The sequence below is a fragment of the Spea bombifrons genome, chromosome 8, assembly GCF_027358695.1.
Source record: "Spea bombifrons isolate aSpeBom1 chromosome 8, aSpeBom1.2.pri, whole genome shotgun sequence".
Lineage (NCBI taxonomy): Eukaryota > Metazoa > Chordata > Amphibia > Anura > Pelobatidae > Spea > Spea bombifrons.
In genome coordinates, this window is record NC_071094.1 from 20,793,691 (window position 1) to 20,815,925 (window position 22,235).

The 22,235-nt window shown below is 43.9% G+C and overlaps 1 protein-coding gene across 1 annotated transcript in view; it reads right to left on the reverse strand.

Moving 5' to 3' along the window:
* Window positions 1-7,198: 7,198 nt before the first annotated feature.
* TRMT2B (tRNA methyltransferase 2 homolog B) overlaps window positions 7,199-22,235 on the reverse strand; it is a 16,107-nt gene continuing 1,070 nt past the window's right edge. The window contains exons 3-14 of the mRNA XM_053474027.1: window positions 21,505-21,660; window positions 21,370-21,424; window positions 21,162-21,281; window positions 13,532-13,631; window positions 12,196-12,266; window positions 11,920-12,066; window positions 11,671-11,765; window positions 11,273-11,481; window positions 10,488-10,589; window positions 8,480-8,599; window positions 7,577-7,676; window positions 7,199-7,495 (exon numbers count right to left, since the gene is read on the reverse strand). Of these exons, the coding sequence (XP_053330002.1) occupies window positions 7,369-7,495; window positions 7,577-7,676; window positions 8,480-8,599; window positions 10,488-10,589; window positions 11,273-11,481; window positions 11,671-11,765; window positions 11,920-12,066; window positions 12,196-12,266; window positions 13,532-13,631; window positions 21,162-21,281; window positions 21,370-21,424; window positions 21,505-21,660 (1,402 nt within the window). The 3' untranslated portion in view covers window positions 7,199-7,368. The remainder of the gene's footprint in view (window positions 7,496-7,576; window positions 7,677-8,479; window positions 8,600-10,487; window positions 10,590-11,272; window positions 11,482-11,670; window positions 11,766-11,919; window positions 12,067-12,195; window positions 12,267-13,531; window positions 13,632-21,161; window positions 21,282-21,369; window positions 21,425-21,504; window positions 21,661-22,235) is intronic.

A 22,235-nucleotide genomic window follows, 5' to 3' on the forward strand; every position in this document is an offset into this window, starting at 1 on the left:
GGTGATATGTTATTTGGTAAGGTCAGACATGCGGCATTAGGTACCCCTAATGGAATAAGGTAAGTAAATAAAGAGTTTTTATCCCTTTACACACGGGGTGCAGAGTACATATTTGTATTCCTAGCTCTACAGTATTTCACATTATATATATATATATATATATATATTTATATATATATGCCATCTTTGTCCCATATACACCCTGACCCTGCCTGTGCCATCTTGGCCCCCAAGGCTCACACATGTTGCTAGTGCCATCTTTGCCCTTCCACTTATCCCCATATTAACTCATGCTCTCCCTCATTCAGACAACCCATGCTCTCACTCATTCAGACAATACATTAACTGTGAATGTATTGTCTGAATGAGTGAGAGCATGAGTTGTCTGAATGAGGGAGAGCAAGAGTTAATATGATATTAACTCATGCTCTCCCTCATTCAGACAACTCATGCTCTCACTCATTCAGACAATACATTCACTGTTGCTAGGCGCCCCTCTCTCTCCTCCGCATCAAAAAAAAAACGGCATTTAAAAGCCGCTCACCGGTGCCCCCCCTGGGATGGCGCCCATGGCACGTGCCATGGCTGCCATACCCTATGTACGCCTCTGGTGGCAACAGAATACCCCCCAAGATGTACTGCTTTACACAAGCATGTGGTCATGGATGTGTACTTGTGTGTGCATGTGAGCAGGGCCGGCCTTTGGGGTGTGCGGCCTGTGCGACCGCACAGGGCGCCACACTCCAGGGGGCGCCGCCTCCGGGTCCGCCGCCCGACGCCGCAGGGTCCGCTGCCGGCCCCTCTGGACCTAGATTAAAACATCGGGGTTTTTTTGTTGTTGTTTTTTTAACTTTATTTAAAATCCTCCATGTTAAATAAAGTTTTGAAGGGGCAGGGGGGGGTAATTTGAAGGGGCAGAGGGGGGTAGTGAGGGGGGGTGCCAGAGGAGTAGTTCGCACAGGGCGCCAGAACACCTAAGGCCGGCTCTGCATGTGAGCATAGATGTGTAATTTTGTGTGTGTGAGCATGGAAGTGTGTGACGTTATGTGACCCCGCCGTGAAACAGAAGCTGCTCACACACTGTTGGAGCAGCCGGATTGCAAGCTGTAGAAGCGGGGAGAGGTAATCAGCGGCAGGAGGGATGTATATGTGTTTGTGTGTATATATGTATGTATGTAAGCCTGGATGTGCACACACCATCTTCTAGTCGGCTTTCCTTACAAGGAAAGCAGTAGCGACAGCCCAGGACTCCATGTTAACCCCCCCTGGTTCCTGTTACAATGGTGATAGAGGTGGGATCTGATACTCCTCGTAGACCCTCCAAATCACCTCGGACACCAACAGAGCCAGGATGGAGGTCCAGCATATCCAGTACTACTATGAAACAGACAAAGTTCCTGAGGAACGTTGAGGAAAAAGAGCAACGGTTCAAAGATCCAGGACAAGAGAAACACCACAGCTTTTGGAGTTCTATTCACTGAAATACAGAGGAGCAGGACCGAAGAACCCCCATAAAAGTCCTAAATGTTGTGGGATGCCAGAACACCAGCCGCTGCGAGATGTACAGCAGGATACAGGGCATCATAACTTCATCAAAAGAAGCAATCTGAGGCGCTAGAGCCTAATCAAGGAAGCACACTAAATTAGTTTAGAACATCCATTTTAGGAAGATTATTGGGACTACAATTTTACAGTATATGGATTTGCATGTGCCTATGTTGTCTATGTAATCCCTTGGCATTGTGTTATGTGTTAATTATGGTAACCCTTTCCTGTTTTCCTTTTTAGATAAGTGAGAGAAGAAAACATAAACCAGGAAAAATGAAACTAAAGACAAGAGAAGAGAATTATATAAATGAGAATAAAGATCTAGCTGACTGCCTAAATAACTGTACTTCTGTTTATACAGAGGAAGACGGAGGTGAGGGACCCTTTCAGAGGCATACCTTCAGTATTTGGCATTTAGGGCAGATCCTGTATGTGGCACCCCTACATACACACAATGTTGGCAAGAATATATATTTCACATTTACTCGCACAGTATGCAAGCCCCACAGCAGTGAGCCGGCCTGGTGGCACCACCCTGATGAGTGGTACCCGGGGCGGACTGCCCCACCCCCGGTATACTACAGGACCCTTGTTAGCCAAGAGAAATAGGGTGAAGTGAAACAGCTGTGTTTACAGAGGAAAATGTTCTAGTTGAACCCTCAAAAATAAAAACAGACAAATGTAGTGGACCTGATGGGATTCACCCAGAATTATTGAAAGAGCTTCAGTGTTTTCTGGTTAAACAGTAAGAAGATCTATTTAACCCGTCACTAATGACAGGAGTAGCTCCAGAAGACTGCAAGTTGGCAACTGTAGTACCACTCCACAAAAAAGGTAGAAAAGAAGATTTGGCCTACTACAGATCAGTAAGCCTTATGTCAGTAGTTGGCAAGTTAATGGAAATTAAATTTATTATTTTAATTATCTGGAAGTAAATGGTTTGCATGATCAGAAACAGAACAGGTTTACTACAGGAAGATCGTGTCAAACTAACTTGTCTTTTTGACTGGGTAACTAAGATAATAGACCAGGGAGGAGCTGTTGATATAGCCTTGATATCTAAGTTTCAGTAGGGCATTCAACACCATAGAAGACTCATGAATAAATTACAGTCTTTGAGTTTGGATGCCAGAATTGTTGAATGGATTAGGCAATGGTTTAGTTATAGCAGGCAGAATATTGTACTTAATGGCTTATATTCGGAGAAAGGACGTTACTAGGGATCTTAGGGATCACTGCTTTTTATTAGCGATATTACAGAAGCTCTTAATGGTAAGGCGTGTGTTTTTGCAGATAATACAAAGGTGTGCAACAGACTAGGCATTCCAGGTAGCACGCAATGCAATACATAAAGGGATTTAACAAAGTACAGTATGCAAGCTTTTTGGAAGGAGAAGTGTCACAGAACTAGGGCTGCAGGGGACTTTTAACCCCTTCTTCAGTTGTGTTTACCTGTTTCAGTTGTGCCCAGGAGTATAATCTCACCCTTGTGTCACCCTGACCCATTGGGTCTTTATTCCCCTTGCCCTGTACCTGACCAGGTCTTAGCCATAATTCTCTGGAACTGTTTGTCAGCTTGAACCGGCAGGAGTGCCTGCTGGACTCTTTAACCCTAAATATCTTGGATGCCCCTAGCCCCACCAGAGCGGTCTTTTCCACAAATATACAACCTGTGGTGGGGCTCAGACGGGGGGGTTGGGAGAGGGATCCCCGGTTTCCCGGGTTTTGGGATCCCCGGTTTTTAAGCACCTCTCATGGACTGGGGTTTAGCAGCTCGGTAGCTTTGCAGACTGTCCCGGGGAACCTTCGAACTGCTACAGCTCGGGTCTGGTCCACGTATCAAGTCGTTTTTTTTAAATTAATCACCTAAGGACCCCAGGTTATGCATTGTTACCCCGGGATTGCCGCTGCTCCCTTGAGATCACCCCGAAAAACGATTTAGGGTTATACTGGCATCACTGTGCTTGGTGGCCTGATTGTGGCGCCAGGCTGTCTGGGCAGGGTATCGTTTGTGGTGATGAGACTATCTCCTTATCTGATTATCAGAGTTTGTGTTCTTTTTTTTCACCTCAATATTGGTTCCGTCTGATGCTTGGGGTGGGCTGCTATAGCCACTTACTGTCCTTGTCAGGACAGCGTCAGCACTGCATTAGCTAGATTTCGGTCAGCTACAGTGCCAGCACGACTCCATTCCAACAAAGTCCTGCTTCATCCTTCTAGCGCAAGTTTGTTCTAGCGCTGGGAGGTTTAATCGCCAAAGTCTCGGGAAGGAAGAAATGATCTGGCAGGTGTACCTAGTCGGGGTACAGGACCTCCAGCCACAAGAAACAATTTTAAAAGAAGCGTTCATGATCTAAAAATAGAGGATTAGAGGCTTAGATGTAATGTAAAAAAGTTCTATTTTACTCAGAGGTAATAGATAAATTGAACAGTCTCCCAGCAGAAGTGGTGGAGGCTAATAAAGTGTAGGAATTTAAAAAAGCATGAGATAAACAAAAAGCTTTCCTCAATATAGGTCCTGACCAAAATCTTTTTGGTTCTTAACTGCTGTCAAATTCTATGTTTCTATGGTAAAATGGCTATATAATCTATGTTCAGATTGTAGACAGGTAAACTTTGGTACAGAGTGTAGTTATTATTATTATTATTCTTTATAAAGCGCCGACAGATTCTGCAGCGCTGTACAAAGATGAAAATGTTACAGATAACGACAAGTACAATACAGCAATTGACATATAGATACAAGAGGAATGCAGGGCCCTGTTCCCGCAGGGAACAATCTAGGTGGATAGTTAGCAAAGCACAGATAGATCCAATAGGTGACACAGGATGCCAGGGGTTAATGTAGAATGAATGGTCAGACACAGCCAGGTTCTGTATACTAAACGGGTAGTCATAGAAGCCAGAGGTCGGTACACAGCACAAATAGACAAGCCAGGTATGGTACACGGGTAGGGCGATACAGGATCAGAATCACTGAGCAGAAGATTAGTCAGACAAGCCAAGGGTCAATAACAGCAAACACAAACTCCAATCTCCGAAAAAGGAATTGCAGGACCACAACAAGGTGCCAGTGCTGAACATACTTGATTTTTAAACTGGGCACCCAGCAAGCAGCTGTCTGTGCCAGAGTGAGTACAGGTTGTCTGTACCAGCAACGGGTCCCCCAGCAACGGGTCCGGGTGATGTTATTTGAACACATTGTACCTGGGCAATTAAGGTTCAGTAACAGAAGAAATCAGAGTTAAGGACAGGAGACAATCGGAGAAAAGCGGGGGGTCAAGAGTCCAGTAAAGATGCTCCAGTTTTGCACCAGTGTAAGGGCATCACACAACTCAGGTGACCACCTCAGCCATGTTTTTCATGACAGGCCTAATTTTTACATATTGCTGACTAGCCCTGCAGTATGGGGGGGGGGTGTATAACTGACTAAATTGTCCCTTTTCATGAGTCTATACATCCCACATACTGCAGGGTAGCATTTTATCTTGGCTAGTCAGCAATATGTAAAAGTTATGTGTGTCCTGGAAAACATGCCCGATGTTGTCACCCTACACACAACTGAGTGTCTACTAGAGGGTTTGATGGGATTTTATAGGGCTGCAATTAATTACCATACACCTATATCCAGAGCTTCCTCTAGAGCTGGCTGACCAAGAACAGATTATTCATCTGTCCATTCACTTGTGCAACCTCCTATTTGGTTAATTGGGACTTCATTAGCATAGCCACACTTTCTGAGGCATGACTGCATGGCACTAAAAGTTGTAAGAGTTAGAGTAGGGAATTTTAAGGTTAGGGTTTTTTATGCTGGTAATTTAGTAGTCATTCATCTACTATTTTAGTGTAGGTGATTATTAGTTTTATTTTAATAGGATTGTTTGGTGGGCATTAAATAAATAAGTACATTTAGTGTACCTACTAATAGTGAGTGGGGGATTTTATGCAATTAATTGAATTGATTAAGACTATTAGGTAGGAAAAAATAAAACAAAAGAAAACTGATTTGCACATATACAGAAAAATATTTTTAACCACCAGTGTGGAAACAGCTGCATAAAACCCAAAAATATAGTTTTCATTGGTTAAATTGACATATGGGACTACAATACTGCCTCAGATGAGAGATGGGCCAAAAATGTTGATGAGTCAATTTAAAGTTTGAAAAACAGTACTGTGCATGTTCTAAATTACCATGTCAATATATCCCTAGGAAAATACACTGGGTTGTCCAGTTTTTAAAATATATAGCTTGGGTTAAATTGTAAAAAAGGAAATGCGTATGTTTCAATTTAGACTCTTTAATGTCCGAAAAACAAATTGTGGTGACACGTGCTTCCAAAGTTCACTCATAACGTGCTTTATGCATGTGTGCTTATGCTCAACCCCCAATTAACTGAACCTCTCCACAAGCTGTCTATACTAGTAGTGGGAAGTTCGGATCAGTAAAGTGAATCGGTTAATTTTGAGTAATTCATTGAAATTAACTGATTCATGAACCAGTTCACTCAATGTGACTAACAGCAGTTACAGCTTCCTAGTCCCTCGCTGCAGTCACACTGATTGGCCACGCCCCTTTCATTATAGTCTATGAATCCTCCTACTCAGCAACTAAAGTCCACACTACTCAGCAACTAAACTCACAGTAAGTATAAGATTACTATTTGGGATGCTGAACGTTAGGGAGGTGAGGGTTAATTTAGGGGCAGTTATGGTTAATGTGGTCTTTAGGGTTAATTTAATGGTGAGGACTGAGGAGTTAATTTAATTAATTTAATAAGGTTAACTAAGGAGAATCTAAATCTTGGGGGCAGTGAAGATTAATCCTGTATTCGGTTATAAAAGTATAATTGTGTTCGATTCAGAGTTGTTCTGAACAATTCAGTGAACTGAGGAATCATGAGTTCCTCTGAACGATTCAGTGAGTCAGTGAATCGATGACTCACAGATCCTCTGAACGGTTCTTTCACTCCCTGAGTCTGTGTGCTGTGCAGGTGATTCACTCTAGGATCATATTACAGCTGCAGTTAATGATTCACAGACTGGACTAGAGGACTGCATCAGGATCCTCTGCACTCCCGCAAGGCTGCCTTAGTGTTGCTCCCACACAGCATCTCTTCTCTTGTTCTGCCCAGGAACCCAGCGGAGTCACGTGAATTTACGTCACGTCATGACTCTGCTCCGTTCCAGCGGGACAAGAGAAGAGACACTGTGTGCGATCAACGCAAAAGCAGCCTTGCGGGAGTGCACAGGAAATCGCAGTTCAGGTAAGGGGGTGGGGGAGTTTGTATGAATGAGTATGCGTGATTGAGGGAATGAATATCTGTGAATGATTAGTATCTGTGAATGAGGGAATGAATGAGCATATGAATGCGTGAATGAATGTGAATGATGTGTGCGGGAGCAGGCGGGATTGGACACATATGTTGCAGGAGCGGGATCAAGAAAACAGTCCCAAGCTGGGCTGTAGACTGAACGGTTACAAACGAATTGTTCAGTCTACTGAACTGAATCATCCAGATAATTGAAAAGAATCAATTTTGAAAAGAACGATTCGTTCATGAACCGGACATCACTAGTCACTGTGCCATTTGAATGCTAGTCAAGGCGCTCTGCAGAACGTTCCAAGTAAACAAACATACACACTCAATAAAGTAAGTTAATTAATTTATAAATGTATAAATTAAGTACATAAATATCCAAAGAGGTACACATTTGGACATTAATGGTACCTTTGTGAATGGGCCAAAGCAGCAGCATTCTATTATTATTCTGATTCAAACTTTAAGTTGCAGTGGACAATGTGAACAGTACGTTAGGTCATCGTGTGAGGAGCATTGCTAGCTCACAGTGTGTGGTGTGAGGGAACATGTCCACCGCCACAGCTTTTTGTGGAACAAAGGCTTTTCCAAAAATCTTCTTCTCTGGGCATGGTGAACAGCACAGCCTGTAACCAGAAGAAAACATGACTCAAATAAACTGACATTTTGAAAGCTGAGAAAAGAGTTGCTATACGTAAGTTCCTTACTCTGTCAAATTTCTCCCAGGTTCTCCTTCTGGTTTGCAAGTCACAAATATCAATTTCTGAAGACCTTCATAGTTTCTAAGTGCTCGAACAACACGATGATCTGTAAACAGATTTTTAGAATATAACAAAAAGTGGCTATGGAGAGCAAAATATCTGATAACACCAAAATCTGTAAGGCTATAAATGTAGCTCATTATATGTGTATTTACTGAGAGTGGCAGATGAGATTCAACATTGATAAATGCACTTGTATGAACTAAGTGGGGTCAGACAGGAAGAGTCATCATTATGACAAGTAACAGCTCATAAGGTGTGTCACCACTTAGCATAATTTAATTCTATAAAACATCTACTCCAGTACTATTTTCATACCAAATGCATATTGGAATCTGCTTTATACGAACTCCAAAGAATTATACTACGTGTAAATCAGTGCAAGCTTTCTTTAGTTACTGGCTGCCCCCTACTGAAAGCAAGAAGCATGTATACTGTATGTATATGCCCTGCACATGCTCAGTTGTAGTCCTACAATCTTAACACTGCTGTTCAATTAGCATACAAGTTATCTGCTGCTGCAGCTGCTGAACCGGTCAACTTCAATGGGAGCCCAGGAAACATGCTTCTTGATACTTCTTGATTTCTGCAGAGGTAGCCAAGGGTATGTTAAATGAGACAAAGGTCTCATTTTCTAAATCCAATAGTTAAAAAATGCATGCACTGGTCTTCATACAGTAAAATGGATTGGAGCCAATGGAAAATGTATTTTTAATATATATTGACAGAAAACAGGAAACCCCAGTATATTCCTAAACATACATTAAGACAGTCTTACAGAAACAGAAGTGGTCATATAACCAATACCTGTCCAATTCAGTAACAAATGTTTAATTAAAACTGCCTTACGGAGTCCAGCACGAGGAGGGTTAACGACAGCCACCACATCATCTGCCTTGTTTCTGTTTGCCAGCAGTTCTGGAAGAAGCTTTTCTGCCTTCCCCGCTAGGAATTGGCAATTTTCAATTCCTGGAAGATTTATTATCATCATCATCATATCTACTACCATCAATTCACAGTGCTTTACACAGTATGTAGTAAGAACATCAATATATAAAAGGTACATGCTTGTAATTGTAACTTCTTCATGACAACGGCTGATTCTATTTTTGTATCCTTTGTGGCAATGGCTGTTTTAACATTTCTGCGGTGCTCTTGTTTAGCTGTTGTCATGCAGAGTCTATGTTGGACCTACTGGTAACTCCACTATGATATGGAATTTAGGGTGATGTTCTTCTGTGCTGGGTTTGGGTCATCGAGGACACATTGGAATCTGTCAATCTTAAGACACTAAGGGCTAAGCCTGGGACGTCTCTCTGTGACACTGGAGGGGCGGAACATCTCACAAGGGGAAAAATTGACTGTGTTTTGGAAAATAAGAGAATCTCTAGAACAGGGGCGTCCAACGTGCGGCCCTCCAGCTGCTGCAGGACTACATCTCTGATAATGCTCTTTCAGCTAAGGGGCTGGCTGAGGAGTATTGGAGATGTAGTCCTGCAGCAGCTGGAGGGCCGCACGTTGGACACCCCTGCTCTAGAAGATAATCTGCTAAATAGATACTACTATGCGTCCTGAGTTTAGACATACAATTTTTTTTTTTTTTTGCAAGTTATAGGGCGTTTTGGTATTTCAAAACCATTCTTCCAAATCTGGCCATTCTGCCCTCATGTGCTATTTGGGACATCTTTGAAGCCAGCCAATTCAATTTACCCCATCAAACTAGACAACCAAGGGTATTTCAAATGCTGGTATTTTAACTCTTTCCATGCACTAATTCTACCACTAGCTTTTGTCATACTTTGTGGTAGTAATTTTCTGTGTTTTTTTTCACACACATTTTACTTCAGGAATTAATTTACAGCTCCTGGTATACGTCACTGTCAAATAACACCCCGATATGTGTTCAGCAGCATCTCCTGAGTAAAATGATGCCCCCCATGAGTTTGGCCACATTTGGGACATGCACAATTCAGCTTTTCAACTTGAAATTTTGACATGTTGAAAATTCTGCACCATGTCCTGTTTGGGACATCTTTGAATCCGGCCAATTCAATTTACCCAATCAAACCATATATGTTTGAAAACTAGACATCCTATGATATTTCAAATACTAGTATTTTAACTCTTTCCATGCACTAATTCAACCATAGCCAAAGTTTGCGGTCCTATTTTTGTTGCTCATAAAAATAAAATCATATTGTGATTAGAAAGCTGGACTCCATTGATTTGCATGGTTGAATGCAGTACTTGTATTTAACCAGACAGGTGGAGGACAAAGTTCTCAGGAGGGGTCTGGATAGACCCTCTTGGAAACTTGTTTTTTTTTTTTTTAAGGACGCTGACATCTTGCAAGAGGTAATATCTCTCGCAGTGGCACCTGGGGTGAGTTTTCAATGTTCCTGAATATCTTGGTATTAAGGCAATTCAGCAACACTGTTTAAGCTTAGGAGCCAAAGCTCTTTTAAATACAATATATGGCAGACGTTGATGTTTGGGGGAGGGGCCACAGGGGCCCCTACTGCCGATCTCGGTGTTGCTGAATGCCTCTACACCATTGAAGTGAAGAAAGCAATCGTAGATCGCTTTCTATACCCTCTTAAGGTCATAACGTTAATTGTCACCAACAAGATGTTTTTCTGTAATGTGCCTGGCACATCAATTGTCGTGAAGGAGTTAAATCAAGAAAGACAGCACACATCCTAAGACATCTTGATTGTACTGTTACTCTACTTGACAAAACAAATAACACTTGCATTGTAACTGTGCAACAGCCCACAAAGATAGAACCTCAGACAGGAGAAGACATCATCACGCCTTACAATACAGGAACAAGCAGAAAAAAGTGGGTGGTACATACCATTGAAACCCATGTTCCAGCGAGCATCTCTTACAGCATCATCTATCAGTTCTACTCCAACCACTTCCTGAAAGTGCCCTGCCAGTGAAAGGCCGATAACACCTGACAGCAAGAAACATTCTTTTTTTTAGGATTATAATGATCTTAAAAACACCCTTCTTTCAGCTTATGGACAGTACTCATTTGGTTTACACTTCGATGCTTCTGCCCGCAGAACACGCATGGAGGCCACATTAAACGGGGTGGAGGGTGGTTCAAAACATGAACAGACTGAGAGGACTTTCATTTTCTAACCTTTCTGAAGGTGTGGTTGAAGTTTTTTAGTAGGTAGGGTAGGATGACCTCATGTCCCAGATTGCCCAGGGCAGTCTCGCAATGAGACAATGCATTGTCCCAGAATGAAAGCTCTGAGTGAAAGAGGTCGCAGCCAATCAGGAGAGACTTAACTTTCCATTTTATAACCTAAACACGTTTTCAAACATGTATATATTTACAAACATTGCCCTTGGCAATTACTCCTTGAGTAAATTATATGCTTGAAAATGACTGTGATTGGCTGTTACAGGTCCCCCCTGGCAGCCAACAGCAGCATTCCATCTCCAAGTGTCAAATTCCCGCCGTGATTGGGGAAAACAGTGGAGGGCGTAACACTATGTTCTGGGCTTTAAATGCCAGCCCTGCAGAAACATAATATTACTTACTTCATCCTTAAGGGGCTGAAAGAGATGAATCAAACTTTTCTCAGACAGTCCGGAGACATATACTACTATATATGTGTTACTCACCAGTTCCACAACAAATATCAATTAGGATATTTGTAGCATTGTTTTCGATCATTTTTCCCAATGCAGTATAGAGAAGCTCAGCTCCTGGTGTATTTATCTGGAGGAAAGCAGTGGGAGAGACACGGAGCCCAAGACCTAGGACTCTCTCTGTGAGGTAAGCAGAACCATGTAGGAGGCGAGGTGGAGAAAACTGGCATGTCCCAAAGTAGCTGAAGGGATGTAATAAGTCATACAATGAAGAATAGCAACAGAGAGGTGAAACATGAAGATTTTATTACTAAATAAAAACTAAAAGTAGATTCTTGATGACCGAACCATCCATAGATACTTTGGATAAGGTACTGGCTGTACAGTTAAGCTTATTACATGTAAATAAAAAAGCACAATAAATGTCTCACCTCTCTTGGTAGTAGAGAGAAGTAAGACTGCACACTGATCCAGGTCCATGAACAAAGAAATCTTGAAGTGAGAGAAGATGGGAACGGACTTCTTCCTGATAGAGCAGAAGTAATTTTGAAGGAAGGTGCAGTTAATAAAGTGAGTGTATATATCTTATGTACATAATCATTTTAGGAAACTGAAACATCCCACTTAACAATTCTATATACACAAAAAAATAATTACTTATCAATTGCCCCTCTTCTAACCTGTGCAAGGCCCTGTGAATGAAAGTTGACAATTGCCATAGTGTCCCCATTGCTACTTGTGCGGACAGTAACATCACGCCAGTGGCCTCCGTCAGAGAAGTGAAGGCAGGGGGGGAGGGGTGACTGCCGAATGAAATCTTCATAAAACTGGAGATTAAAGAATTATGTGTAACTAAGCATTTATCATGCCAATATAGTCAAAAGTATATATTTCTTTAGTACAAAAACTGATACTTTATGTAGGGAGCATTGAGAACAATCCAACAGAAACCATACCCTTGCCACAAGTTTGTGTCTTTCTGGAATGTTGAGGAGATGATCTACATGCACACACACAATGCTCCTGTCTAGAAAGAAATTGAGAGCAATGTTTAGGGCGGAAACAAAAGTAAATGTTACATTTATTTGGAAAACACCATACGGCAACATGCCCCAAAGCCAAAGTATCTATGAGTTCACATGCAATAAACGCAACACAGCAATGCACTTAATCCTTGGAGAGCTCAGCTGCGCAAATACTGACTTCAGGAGTGAACAGTGTTACATTATTACAGATGAACACTGATTTAGGGAGTAATTACCCAATGGCTAGGTAGGAATCCATACTTCATTCTGTCAGACCATAAGTAATCTAACTTTAAATGGTCACTAATAATCCGCCTATTCAGAAACATACTACCTCCCCTCCTAATAGTTTAAACCTGCATCCTGAAGAAACCATCAGTGCTCCTAACCTTCAAGATCCCCACACTATTGACACTTCCATATCATTCCCTCATAGAATCTAGAAGGTCTATAGGGTTGGGAGCTAAAATGTTTTGCGGGTGGGCTTTGATCCTGGCAAGGAAAATTAGAGCTTTGTCAGGACTAGCATAGCGGTAGCCAGAAGGTTACAGAAATCAAATACAACAGACCCTGGTCACAGTAGCTGAGGGTTGAAATGGAGCAGGGACAAGAACTGGTAACAGGAGCTAGAGAAGAGGGTCAGGCAGAAGAAATATGTGAAATTGTACATGCTTAGTAAATTAGACTGTGGACCCTTTAGAAATTCTTCAACTCGCACACAAACATACCCTCCCCATCAATCAAGGGAAGGGGAAGCAACTGTGCACAGGATACACGCCTGCTGGTGGATAAAAGCTGGTGCCTGGGACCCACTACTCGGTTCAGGCGGACAGATGCTCACCACAATGCAGGACCCATCAACTGCTTGCATTTCTTGCCTGACACCCCCATTACCATTAAATCACCCTCACGCATGCAGTTATTCTTCTGTCTCATTACCCTGAACCTCCTAATAGATTATAGGCTAACAAGAGCAGGGGCTTCCTCTGGCATTGTGTACCATAATGTGTTAAGTCTGTTAATCTTATAGCCCAGTGATTTATTATCAACCTTATGAATTTTCGCTGTCCCCCTGTTGTAAAAGCGCTACAGAATCCAGTGGTGCTCTAAAAATAAATATTTAATTTTACTGCATGTAAATCAGAGCAGGTAATATTTACTGCAAGCAGGTTTCAGAAGAGGTAGCAAGGGGAGGAGTAAATTGAGACAGAAGTCTTGCATTCTAATTACAATATATAATCATTTTACATTGCTGGAGACGCCTTACCCCTTTCTCGTCCAACGTAGTTTCCAACTGTTTTAGGATCCCCATTTGGGCCAAAGTTCACAGAGAATGTAGATTTGTTGCGGTACCCATAAATAACTGGCTGTGTAGTCACGAATAAAGGTTAATAAATAAATCTTCAAGTGCTTTCTTCATTTTATCGGTGAATTTTAGCAACTTGAAAATGAGGGTTAATAAAATAGCAAAAGCAAAATAGCAAAAGTTTCACCCTTGAACTTTAATGCTTTTGTGTGTGTTCCGGCAGGACATGTACATAAAACCATACAGTTTATGAATTGTATTACCAATGCCATAGTTGATCTCTGAAGGCAAACTTACAGTAAAAACATGACATAATGGCATTTTGGAAAGGGAGAAACATGTATATTTTAATAGCCAGTTCGCTATTAAAAGTTATTTTGTGTAGTTATGTTATATCTGCATGATATTTACATAAAGATATACCATTAAGATGCCTGGCTGTTGCATTGGCTGCACATAGATTCCATACAACAAAATGCAACCAGCACAGATCAGAAACTACTGTGAACCCCACTCAACTATTTTGGCTTGTTCTATTGATATGCATGTTATTAGGAAAAATTCATCTTTTTTTTTTTTTAAGAAGTAATTTTATTTTATGAATACAGGAGATGCGTTCCAAAAATGCAATAAATGACAGGCATGTCACAAGGAATGCAGGCTATACAAACTAAACATGCGGCTCACACTGGTAATGTACATAAGCTCGAAAACGTAAATAAGACAGCTAGTACAAGAGAACAAACGTCACGAGCCAGGACACTAGAAAATCTGCGGCCCAACACGCCAAATAGAGGACCGTGAGCATACATAGGTCATTGAATAGCAATGTAAATAACAGGCAGAGCCAATGGGAAGCATCCCCAAGAAAATAAAGGAAGAAACAAGAGAAAATGGGGGAAGAGGAGAGAGAGGAAAGAAAAGGGAGAAGAAGAAAAGGGGAGGGGAAAAAAAAAAAAAAAAAAAAAAAAAGGGTATGAGGAGCAGCAATGCCTCCCGGTCGTGACCAGCCGAGCAAGGCAAAAGCGCCCAGGACCCACACCCTCAAATCCATGTTGGAACAGAAGCAGACGACGCAAACTTCTCCAGCCAGGGTTCCCAGGTAGAGAGGAACAGGTGCGATGTATCACGTAAGTATGCCGTAATCTTTTCCAGCTTCAACATAGTCCATATTTTTGCTTCAATATCGGGGATTGAAGGCGTACCAGATTTCCAGATCCTGGCGATAGTAAGGCGGACTGCCGTACAGATGCGGAATATGAGACGATGTGCAGCTGCGGTCAATGAGTCCAAAGGGTAACGCTTGCAAAGAAGAGCCGTCCAAGGCTCCGGTGGTATGGGCTCCCCGAGCGCCTCACTCAACAGGTGGAAGAAGTGAGACCAGATTGGTACTAACTTAGGACACGTCCACCAGATATGCAACGGCGTCCCCTCATCATCACAACCCCTGAAGCAAAGAGGAGAGTGCGTAGGAAACATGTGGTGCAGGCGGGAAGGTGTGAGGTGCCAACGAGACAGCACCTTGAAACAGTTCTCCTGCACAAGTGTGCAAGCCGTGACCCTCCATACATTCTCATATATCTCCCCCCATTCAGAGGAGTCAAGGGAGAGACCCAGGTCGGCTTCCCACCGCTGTTCAAAGGACGGAGGCGACGAAAACTTGACTCCCAGGATGTGAAAATATAATTGCGAGATCGCTCCCCGGGGTTTAGTAGATTGACGACTTGCCCATAAAATGTAGAGGTATGGTCAGGATGGCGTCTAAGAAACAGTTGAGTAAAATGGAGGAGTTGGTGATAGCGAAAGACTTCCGTAGCAGGGATGGAGTGACTGTAATTGCTGTAGGGAGTAGGGGCGGTTATGGAACAGCAGATCCCCCACCGTAACGAGGCCTTTAGCGACCCACCATTGGAACGGGCGAACCTGGAGGCCCGCGGGAAAATCACGGTTCTGAAAAAACGGAGTCATTCTGGAGCCAAGATCCGTGAGGCGGTACCGACGTCTGACCTGGAACCATAAGGTAAGGGAGTGGAGGAGGGTGGGGCAGTGCTGAACTTGAAGCCTGTCAAGGGAGGAATGCCACATAAGCCAATTTAAACGTGTCCCCGCACAAAGATCCGATTCCAGCTGGACCCAACGTGCGGGCGAGGGACTCACTGAAAGAGATAGGAGCATCGCCAACTGAGCCGCGACAAAATACTCATAAAGGAGGGGAGCTGACAGTCCTCCGGCAGACTTTGGTCTATAAAGAGTGGACTTAGCTAACCGGCTTCTGCGACCCTGCCAAACGAACCTCTCGACAGCACCTTGGAGGCTAGTGATGTCCTTCCGCCTGACTGGCAGAGAGATGGAGCGGAAAAGGTATAATAATTTAGGCAATAAAGTCATTTTCACCGCGTAAATCCTCCCCACAAAAGACAGAGAGTAAGAGGACCATGTGGACAAATCACGTTTAAGAGTCAAAATTAACTGGGGATAATTAGCGGCATACATTTGCTCCAGGGAGGGGGTGATGTTAATGCCTAGGCATCGCAGAGAGTCAGGACGCCATTTGAAAGCAAAATTAAGGGAGAGGAGCTTAACCATAGGGCCTGGAAGGGTCACATTCAAAGCCTCGCATTTATCCGAGTTAATCTTATAACCCGAAAACTCCCCAAACCGCCCCAGCAAACTATACAAATTAGGCACAGAGGTAAGGGGTGACGTCAATGAAAGCAGAACGTCGTCTGCAAATAGACTAAGCTTATAGGTATGGACCCCAACCGTGAGACCCATGATGTCCGGATGCAGGCGTATGGCCTGAGCTAAGGGTTCAATGGCCAGCGCAAATAGTAGGGGCGACAGGGGGCACCCCTGGCGGGTCCCTCCCCTGATATCAAAGGACTTGGAGCGAAAAGTGCCAATATCCACAACAGCTGAGGGATGAGTATAAAGGGCCTGTACACCCTTCAGAAAAGCTCCTGTAAAACCAAAAGCCCGCAAAGTGGACCACAAATATCCCCAATCCACTCGGTCGAAGGCCTTCTCAGCATCCAGGGACAGAAGCATCATAGGCGTCCTGGTCCTTCGACACGAGTGGAGCAGGTTCAACGTGCGTCTAATATTATCCGGGGCCTCCCTGCCCGGGATGAAGCCTACTTGATCAGGATGAACCAAGCCGGCAATGACCACATTAAGGCGAAGGGCAAGGACCTTAGCAAATAATTTCAAATCAATATTGATAAGGGAGATGGGCCTATAGCTGGTACATAGGGACGGGTCCTTGCCCTCTTTCGGAATCATCACTATTTTAGCTCGCTGCATATCTGGGGATGGGCACGCCTCACCAGTAAGGAACGCGTTGAATAAATTAGTCAGATGTGGGAGAAGACACGCGGCAAAAGACTTATAATACTTGGCAGTGAAGCCATCAGGGCCCGGAGCCTTGGGATTCTTGAAAAGTTTCAGGGCGGCCGACACTTCATCCACTGTGATGGGACCATTAAGAGTAGCAAGTGCCGATGGAGCAAGTGAAGGAAGCTTACAATCAGAGAGGAATTGTCGCAGATCAGACTGTAGGGATGACGACGAGGACGTTTTCTTGCCATCGTAGAGGAGGGAGTAATATTCGGCGAAGCGGTCAGCGATAGCTTCGGGGTCGGACGTCGGGCAACCAGACCTAGTTTTAATGCTACGTATAGTCCGGGAGCGAGTGAGATTCGCCAATCGTCGTGCCATCATAGTGTCAGGCTTGTTAGCCTTCTCAAAGAACTTCTGCTTGGTACGAAGAATCGCCTTGACAGAATCCGAGGAGAGCAACATGTTCAGTTGACCCCTAGTTGAGACGATGTCCCGGAGAAGACGTGGCTCCCCAGATCTCTTATGGGCCGCTTGTAATGCAGACAGCGTGGTTGTAAGAGCGTTAATTTGCGAGTGGAGCTGTTTCCGCTTGGCAGAAGTCAAGGCGATGAATTGGCCCCGAAGAACTGCCTTATGTGCATCCCAGACAGTTCCCAAAGTAACCTCAGAGGTGATATTCTCGGCAAAATAGTCGGAGAGGGATTGAGTCACGGTTTCCTTGACAGCAGGTTCGAGAAGTAATGAGTCATTTAATCGCCAGAAGGGTCGCAAATTGGGAGGACGAAAGTCAGCTAGCGATATCTCCACCATGGCGTGGTCCGACCATGAAATCTCGTGGATTGTGGCGCTGAGAAGTGAGGGGAGGAGACTCTGATTGAGAAAAAAATAGTCCAGTCTAGAATACATGGTATGAGGATGTGAATAAAATGAATAATCTCTGGAAGCGGGATGGAGGAGTCTCCAAGCATCAAATAGTCCAAGGGACGTAATAAATCTTTGCAGAGGCTTAAAAAGAAGTTTCGGACAGGTCAGGGCCGATGATAGCGTCCTATCCATATATGGATCCATCACAGAGTTAAAATCACCCCCAAGAATAAGGCCCCCTGGGGGAACCGTGAGGAGGGATTGTGTAAGCTTGTCGAAAAACGCGGAAGTCGGAGGGCTGGGAGCATATATGTTGACTATCGTTACAGGTTGGTCAGAGAGCAGTCCATCCAATCTAAGAAATCTACCATCTGGGTCGGAGAATGAATGAAGGAGGCGAAAAGGAAGCCTTTTATGTATGAGGATGGATACTCCATTATGTTTATCCGGAGCCGCTGCGTGGAAATGCACAGGAAACCGGGGATCCCAGTATTTGGGAATACAAGTTTTGCGGAAGTGAGTTTCCTGCAGAAGAACAATATCCGCATTCGATCTGAGGTAGTGACGCATCGCCATTCGTCGCTTCTGTGGTGAAAGCAGCCCCTTCACATTGTGGGACACAATCCGCAGCCCCAACGAAGAAGCCATTGCTCAAGGGAGTGGGCCTGAGAGCCAAAAAAAAAAAAAAATAAAAAAAAAAAAAAAAAAAAAGGGGGGGGGAAGGAGAAAGGAACAGAGAGTAAAAGAAGAGGACTCCGGCGGGAAAGACCACCAGGAAAAGAGTAATTCAACGGAAAGGGAATAGACGAAACACTAGGACGTCTATTTGAGAGAAACACAGGGGAACCTGGTCGGAGGGATGGAGAAGTCGCACTCCCAGCAACCGTCTAACAAACACATGATATCCATTTAACACTAAACAATGCATCGAAACATGACAGTAGCCAATAACAGAGTGCAAGCCCCATTGAGCCCCCCACAATCAGAGGTAGGTGCAAGACAAGTGTGTATGTGTGGAAAGGGCCAACGGGGAATGACAACTGCTCGGGGGCATTATGTGTCAAAAAAAAAAAAAAAATGAAATAAATAAATAAATTGCAAATGCAGGGAGACAGGGTATACATAAGTATATGGGAGCCACTTATGGCGAAGGTCCCACGTCACGTAGGCATTGTCAAGCCCATAGTGGCAAATGCGCGAGATACGGTCAAGTATCCCGTAGTGCTGGAACAGGGAGAGGCCAATGGAAGCCACACAGGGGTCCCAAATATATAGGCAGGATGGGTAGTGTGTATAGAAGTGCACTAAAGAAAAGAGAGAAAAAAAAAAAAAAAAAAAATATGTAGAAGCAGGTGGAGGCCACCTATGAGAAGGGGGAGGCCTCGTGCCACGCAGGCGTGTGCGAGCCGATGTAGGCAGGACAGTATCCCGTAGCATAGAAGTAGAAGTGGGCCAATGGAAGCCGAGCAGGGGCCCCAAATTGCAGAAGCAGGCCGTGTAGTGTGTGAGAAAAAAGAAAAAGAAAAAAAAAAAAAAAAAGATATCTATATAGAAATGCACCAAAAAAAGATGTGTAGAGGCAGGTGGAGGCCACCTACGATAAGGGGGAGGCCTCTTGCCACGCAGGCGTGAGCGAGCCGATGTAGGCAGGGCAATATCCTGTAGTACATAAGTATAAGTGGGCCAATGGAAGCCGGGCAGGGGCCCCAAATTGCGGTGGCAGGCTGTGTAGTGTGTGAAAAGGAAAAAAAAAATAAAAAATAATAATAATAATAAATAAAAAAAAAATACCCCCCTATCATAGACTATAGCTCCGAAAAAAAAAGCAACATACCGTAAATAAACGAAACAACGTGTATAAAGCATATAAAAACAATAACAAACAGAGAAGTGAACCCCGTAAGGGAACTTAGCCATCCACCGGGCTCTAAGATGGGTCCGGGCAGATGCAGGGAAGACAGTCAAACTTAAGCTCCAGCTCAAGACGGTATCGGGCTGCCCTCGGGACGAGGCGAAGACCGGAGGGCCTCTGATGCACGCGACGGTCGTCCCCCAGGACTGGACGGCGGAGTCGTCTCGTCAGAGCGTCGGTCCAGGTGAGCGGGTGGCTTCAATCCCAGGCGACGGAGAAAAGGCCCGGCGTCCTCAATCATCCGGAGATGGAAAAGTCGGCCACCCTTGTGCACCATGAGTCTAAAGGGGAAACCCCATCTGTATGGGACATCATGTTCCCGCAGGAAATCCGTCAGGGGCTTCAGGGCCCGGCGCTTGCGAAGGGTGGAAGGGGCAAGGTCAGCGTACCATACCGTCCAGCTCTGGAGAAGCATGCCGGGTAGTGCGCAATATGCTCTCCCTCGTGGTGAAATAGTGGCATTTTAAAACTATGTCCCTGGGGGGCTCACCATTTCCCGGCTTCGGACGTAACGCTCGGTGGATCCGCTCCATGCGTAGTTCCTCCTCCGGCACATCGGGTAGTAGCTGCCGTAGGTATCGGTGGATAAATGTGCGGATGTCGGTCAGGGATTCCGGGATACCCCGGACCCGTAGGTTGGAGCGCCTGGATCGGTTGTCCATGTCCTCTACGGCGTCCTGGAGATCAGCACATGTAGCGTCAAGGTGAGCAATAACTGCGTCTCGGTCGTGATGCGCAGTAGTAAGTGTGTCGACCGCGGCCTCAAGATGAATGGTCCTGTCGGCCAAGGCAGCTATATCCGTGGAGATGGCCGTCAGTCCGGCCTTGAGGTCTGATTGAAGCTCTTGCTTAACCGAGAGTATGCAGGCCTTAAGGTCCGCTATGTCGCTACGGGTGCTAAGGCCCGTCTCATCCGCCCCCACAAGGCCTTCACCCCGCGTGGCGTCTTTCTTTTTAAAAAAGTCCTGTACCTCGGAGGTAGCTCCCGGTTTTCCGCCCCTACGGGTGGACATCCCGTTGCTGGGTGGTTGGGGATCAAAATTAGTCGGTTTCGGCAAATGGACAAGCCGTGTAAGCTAAGGTTGCTGAGGAGAAAGCAGGAGCTGTCTCAAAGTGCGGCCATCTTCCTCAGGCACCAGGACACGCCCCCAGGAAAAATTCATCTTTAATATGAACTGTAACCAATGCCTTACCAAGTACAAAATTTGACATTTGCTCAAAAGGTTCAAACACTTTTTTGGTTTCCTAATAATACCTGGCAAATACGGTAATAATCATGTGTCACACTTATGGTCGCAACAATCACTCCAAACAAACTCTGCTTTATAAACAATATTAAATGATCACAATTGAAACTCAAACTTCAGAAAATTACAAATAGTGTTCTATTAGCTGCAATTAAGTACCTTCTATTACACGGGTCAGCCTTGTGACACCCCAAGGATATTGTGTGGTTAGTAATAGGAAATAACTTACCGAGGGTATAATCTCCTCTAGTGGGCATATCATACCATCATAATCAATGATCTGCCCTCCTCGCTCTCTTACACATATTGTTAGATCCCGTAACACATTCTGCAAAGTTTTCAACTTGTACTGAGAAGTGGAAAAAAAATGTAATCATACATCAATTACACATTCACTAACTCCCCAATTCATTTCCCTTGAAAATAGGACCGGTTACCTTCAGTTGTTCTTCATATCCCAGTCTCCATAATGGAGTACAGGCATCAGAAAGTCTGAAACAATGGGACACAATGCATTCAAGAACTATACTATAATACTAAAGAATTATCATATCCATTATATGCTTTATTACCTCTCTTCCCAAGATGCATGTGGGCTTTGCTTCACACGTCTCTTCTTTTTCTGTTGATGCCCTTGCGTGATCTGAGTAATTTTTCTCACCACACACCAGGAAAGACTAACCCTGCGACACTGCAGAAACTGTATGGACAGCGTTAGGGGCGCCATTCTGTAGAAATAAGTTTATGTAACATATCGGAATCAACCGAGCTATTGTGTCATATAGCAGTGATACTTTGTCTAGTAGCTAATTTACTGTCCATAAATATGGCTGATTTAAAAAAACAGTAATGAAAAAAAACATGACCAACAAATTTCACCGCAAAATAACACGCAGCTTATGACAGCTGAGCAGTGCCCTTAGATAATAATTTTCCCCTTGCATATGCTATCGATTTGAACACAGAACCTTGTGAGGCGGTGTGCTGCACCTCTGAGTGTATATTACTTATTAATAATAATATCTATTAATTTACTTTAATATGTAATCTTCGGCAGAGAGACTGCGTGGAACACTAGACTACCCATTGAACATTAATAACATTTCCCTACACTCTTTCACTTTTGCCTTCAGTATGTCAATATGTCATAAGAAATGTGTATGTAACTTTAAATGTCTGACCAGTTACGTGACTAGTAATAAACTGCGATCAATGTTGTCCTTTAAGCCTTCAAGTTCACGTTCAACAGTTATATTGGTCTTTGTATTCTTAAAAAAAAGTCAGTCCTTTCACTTCATTAAAC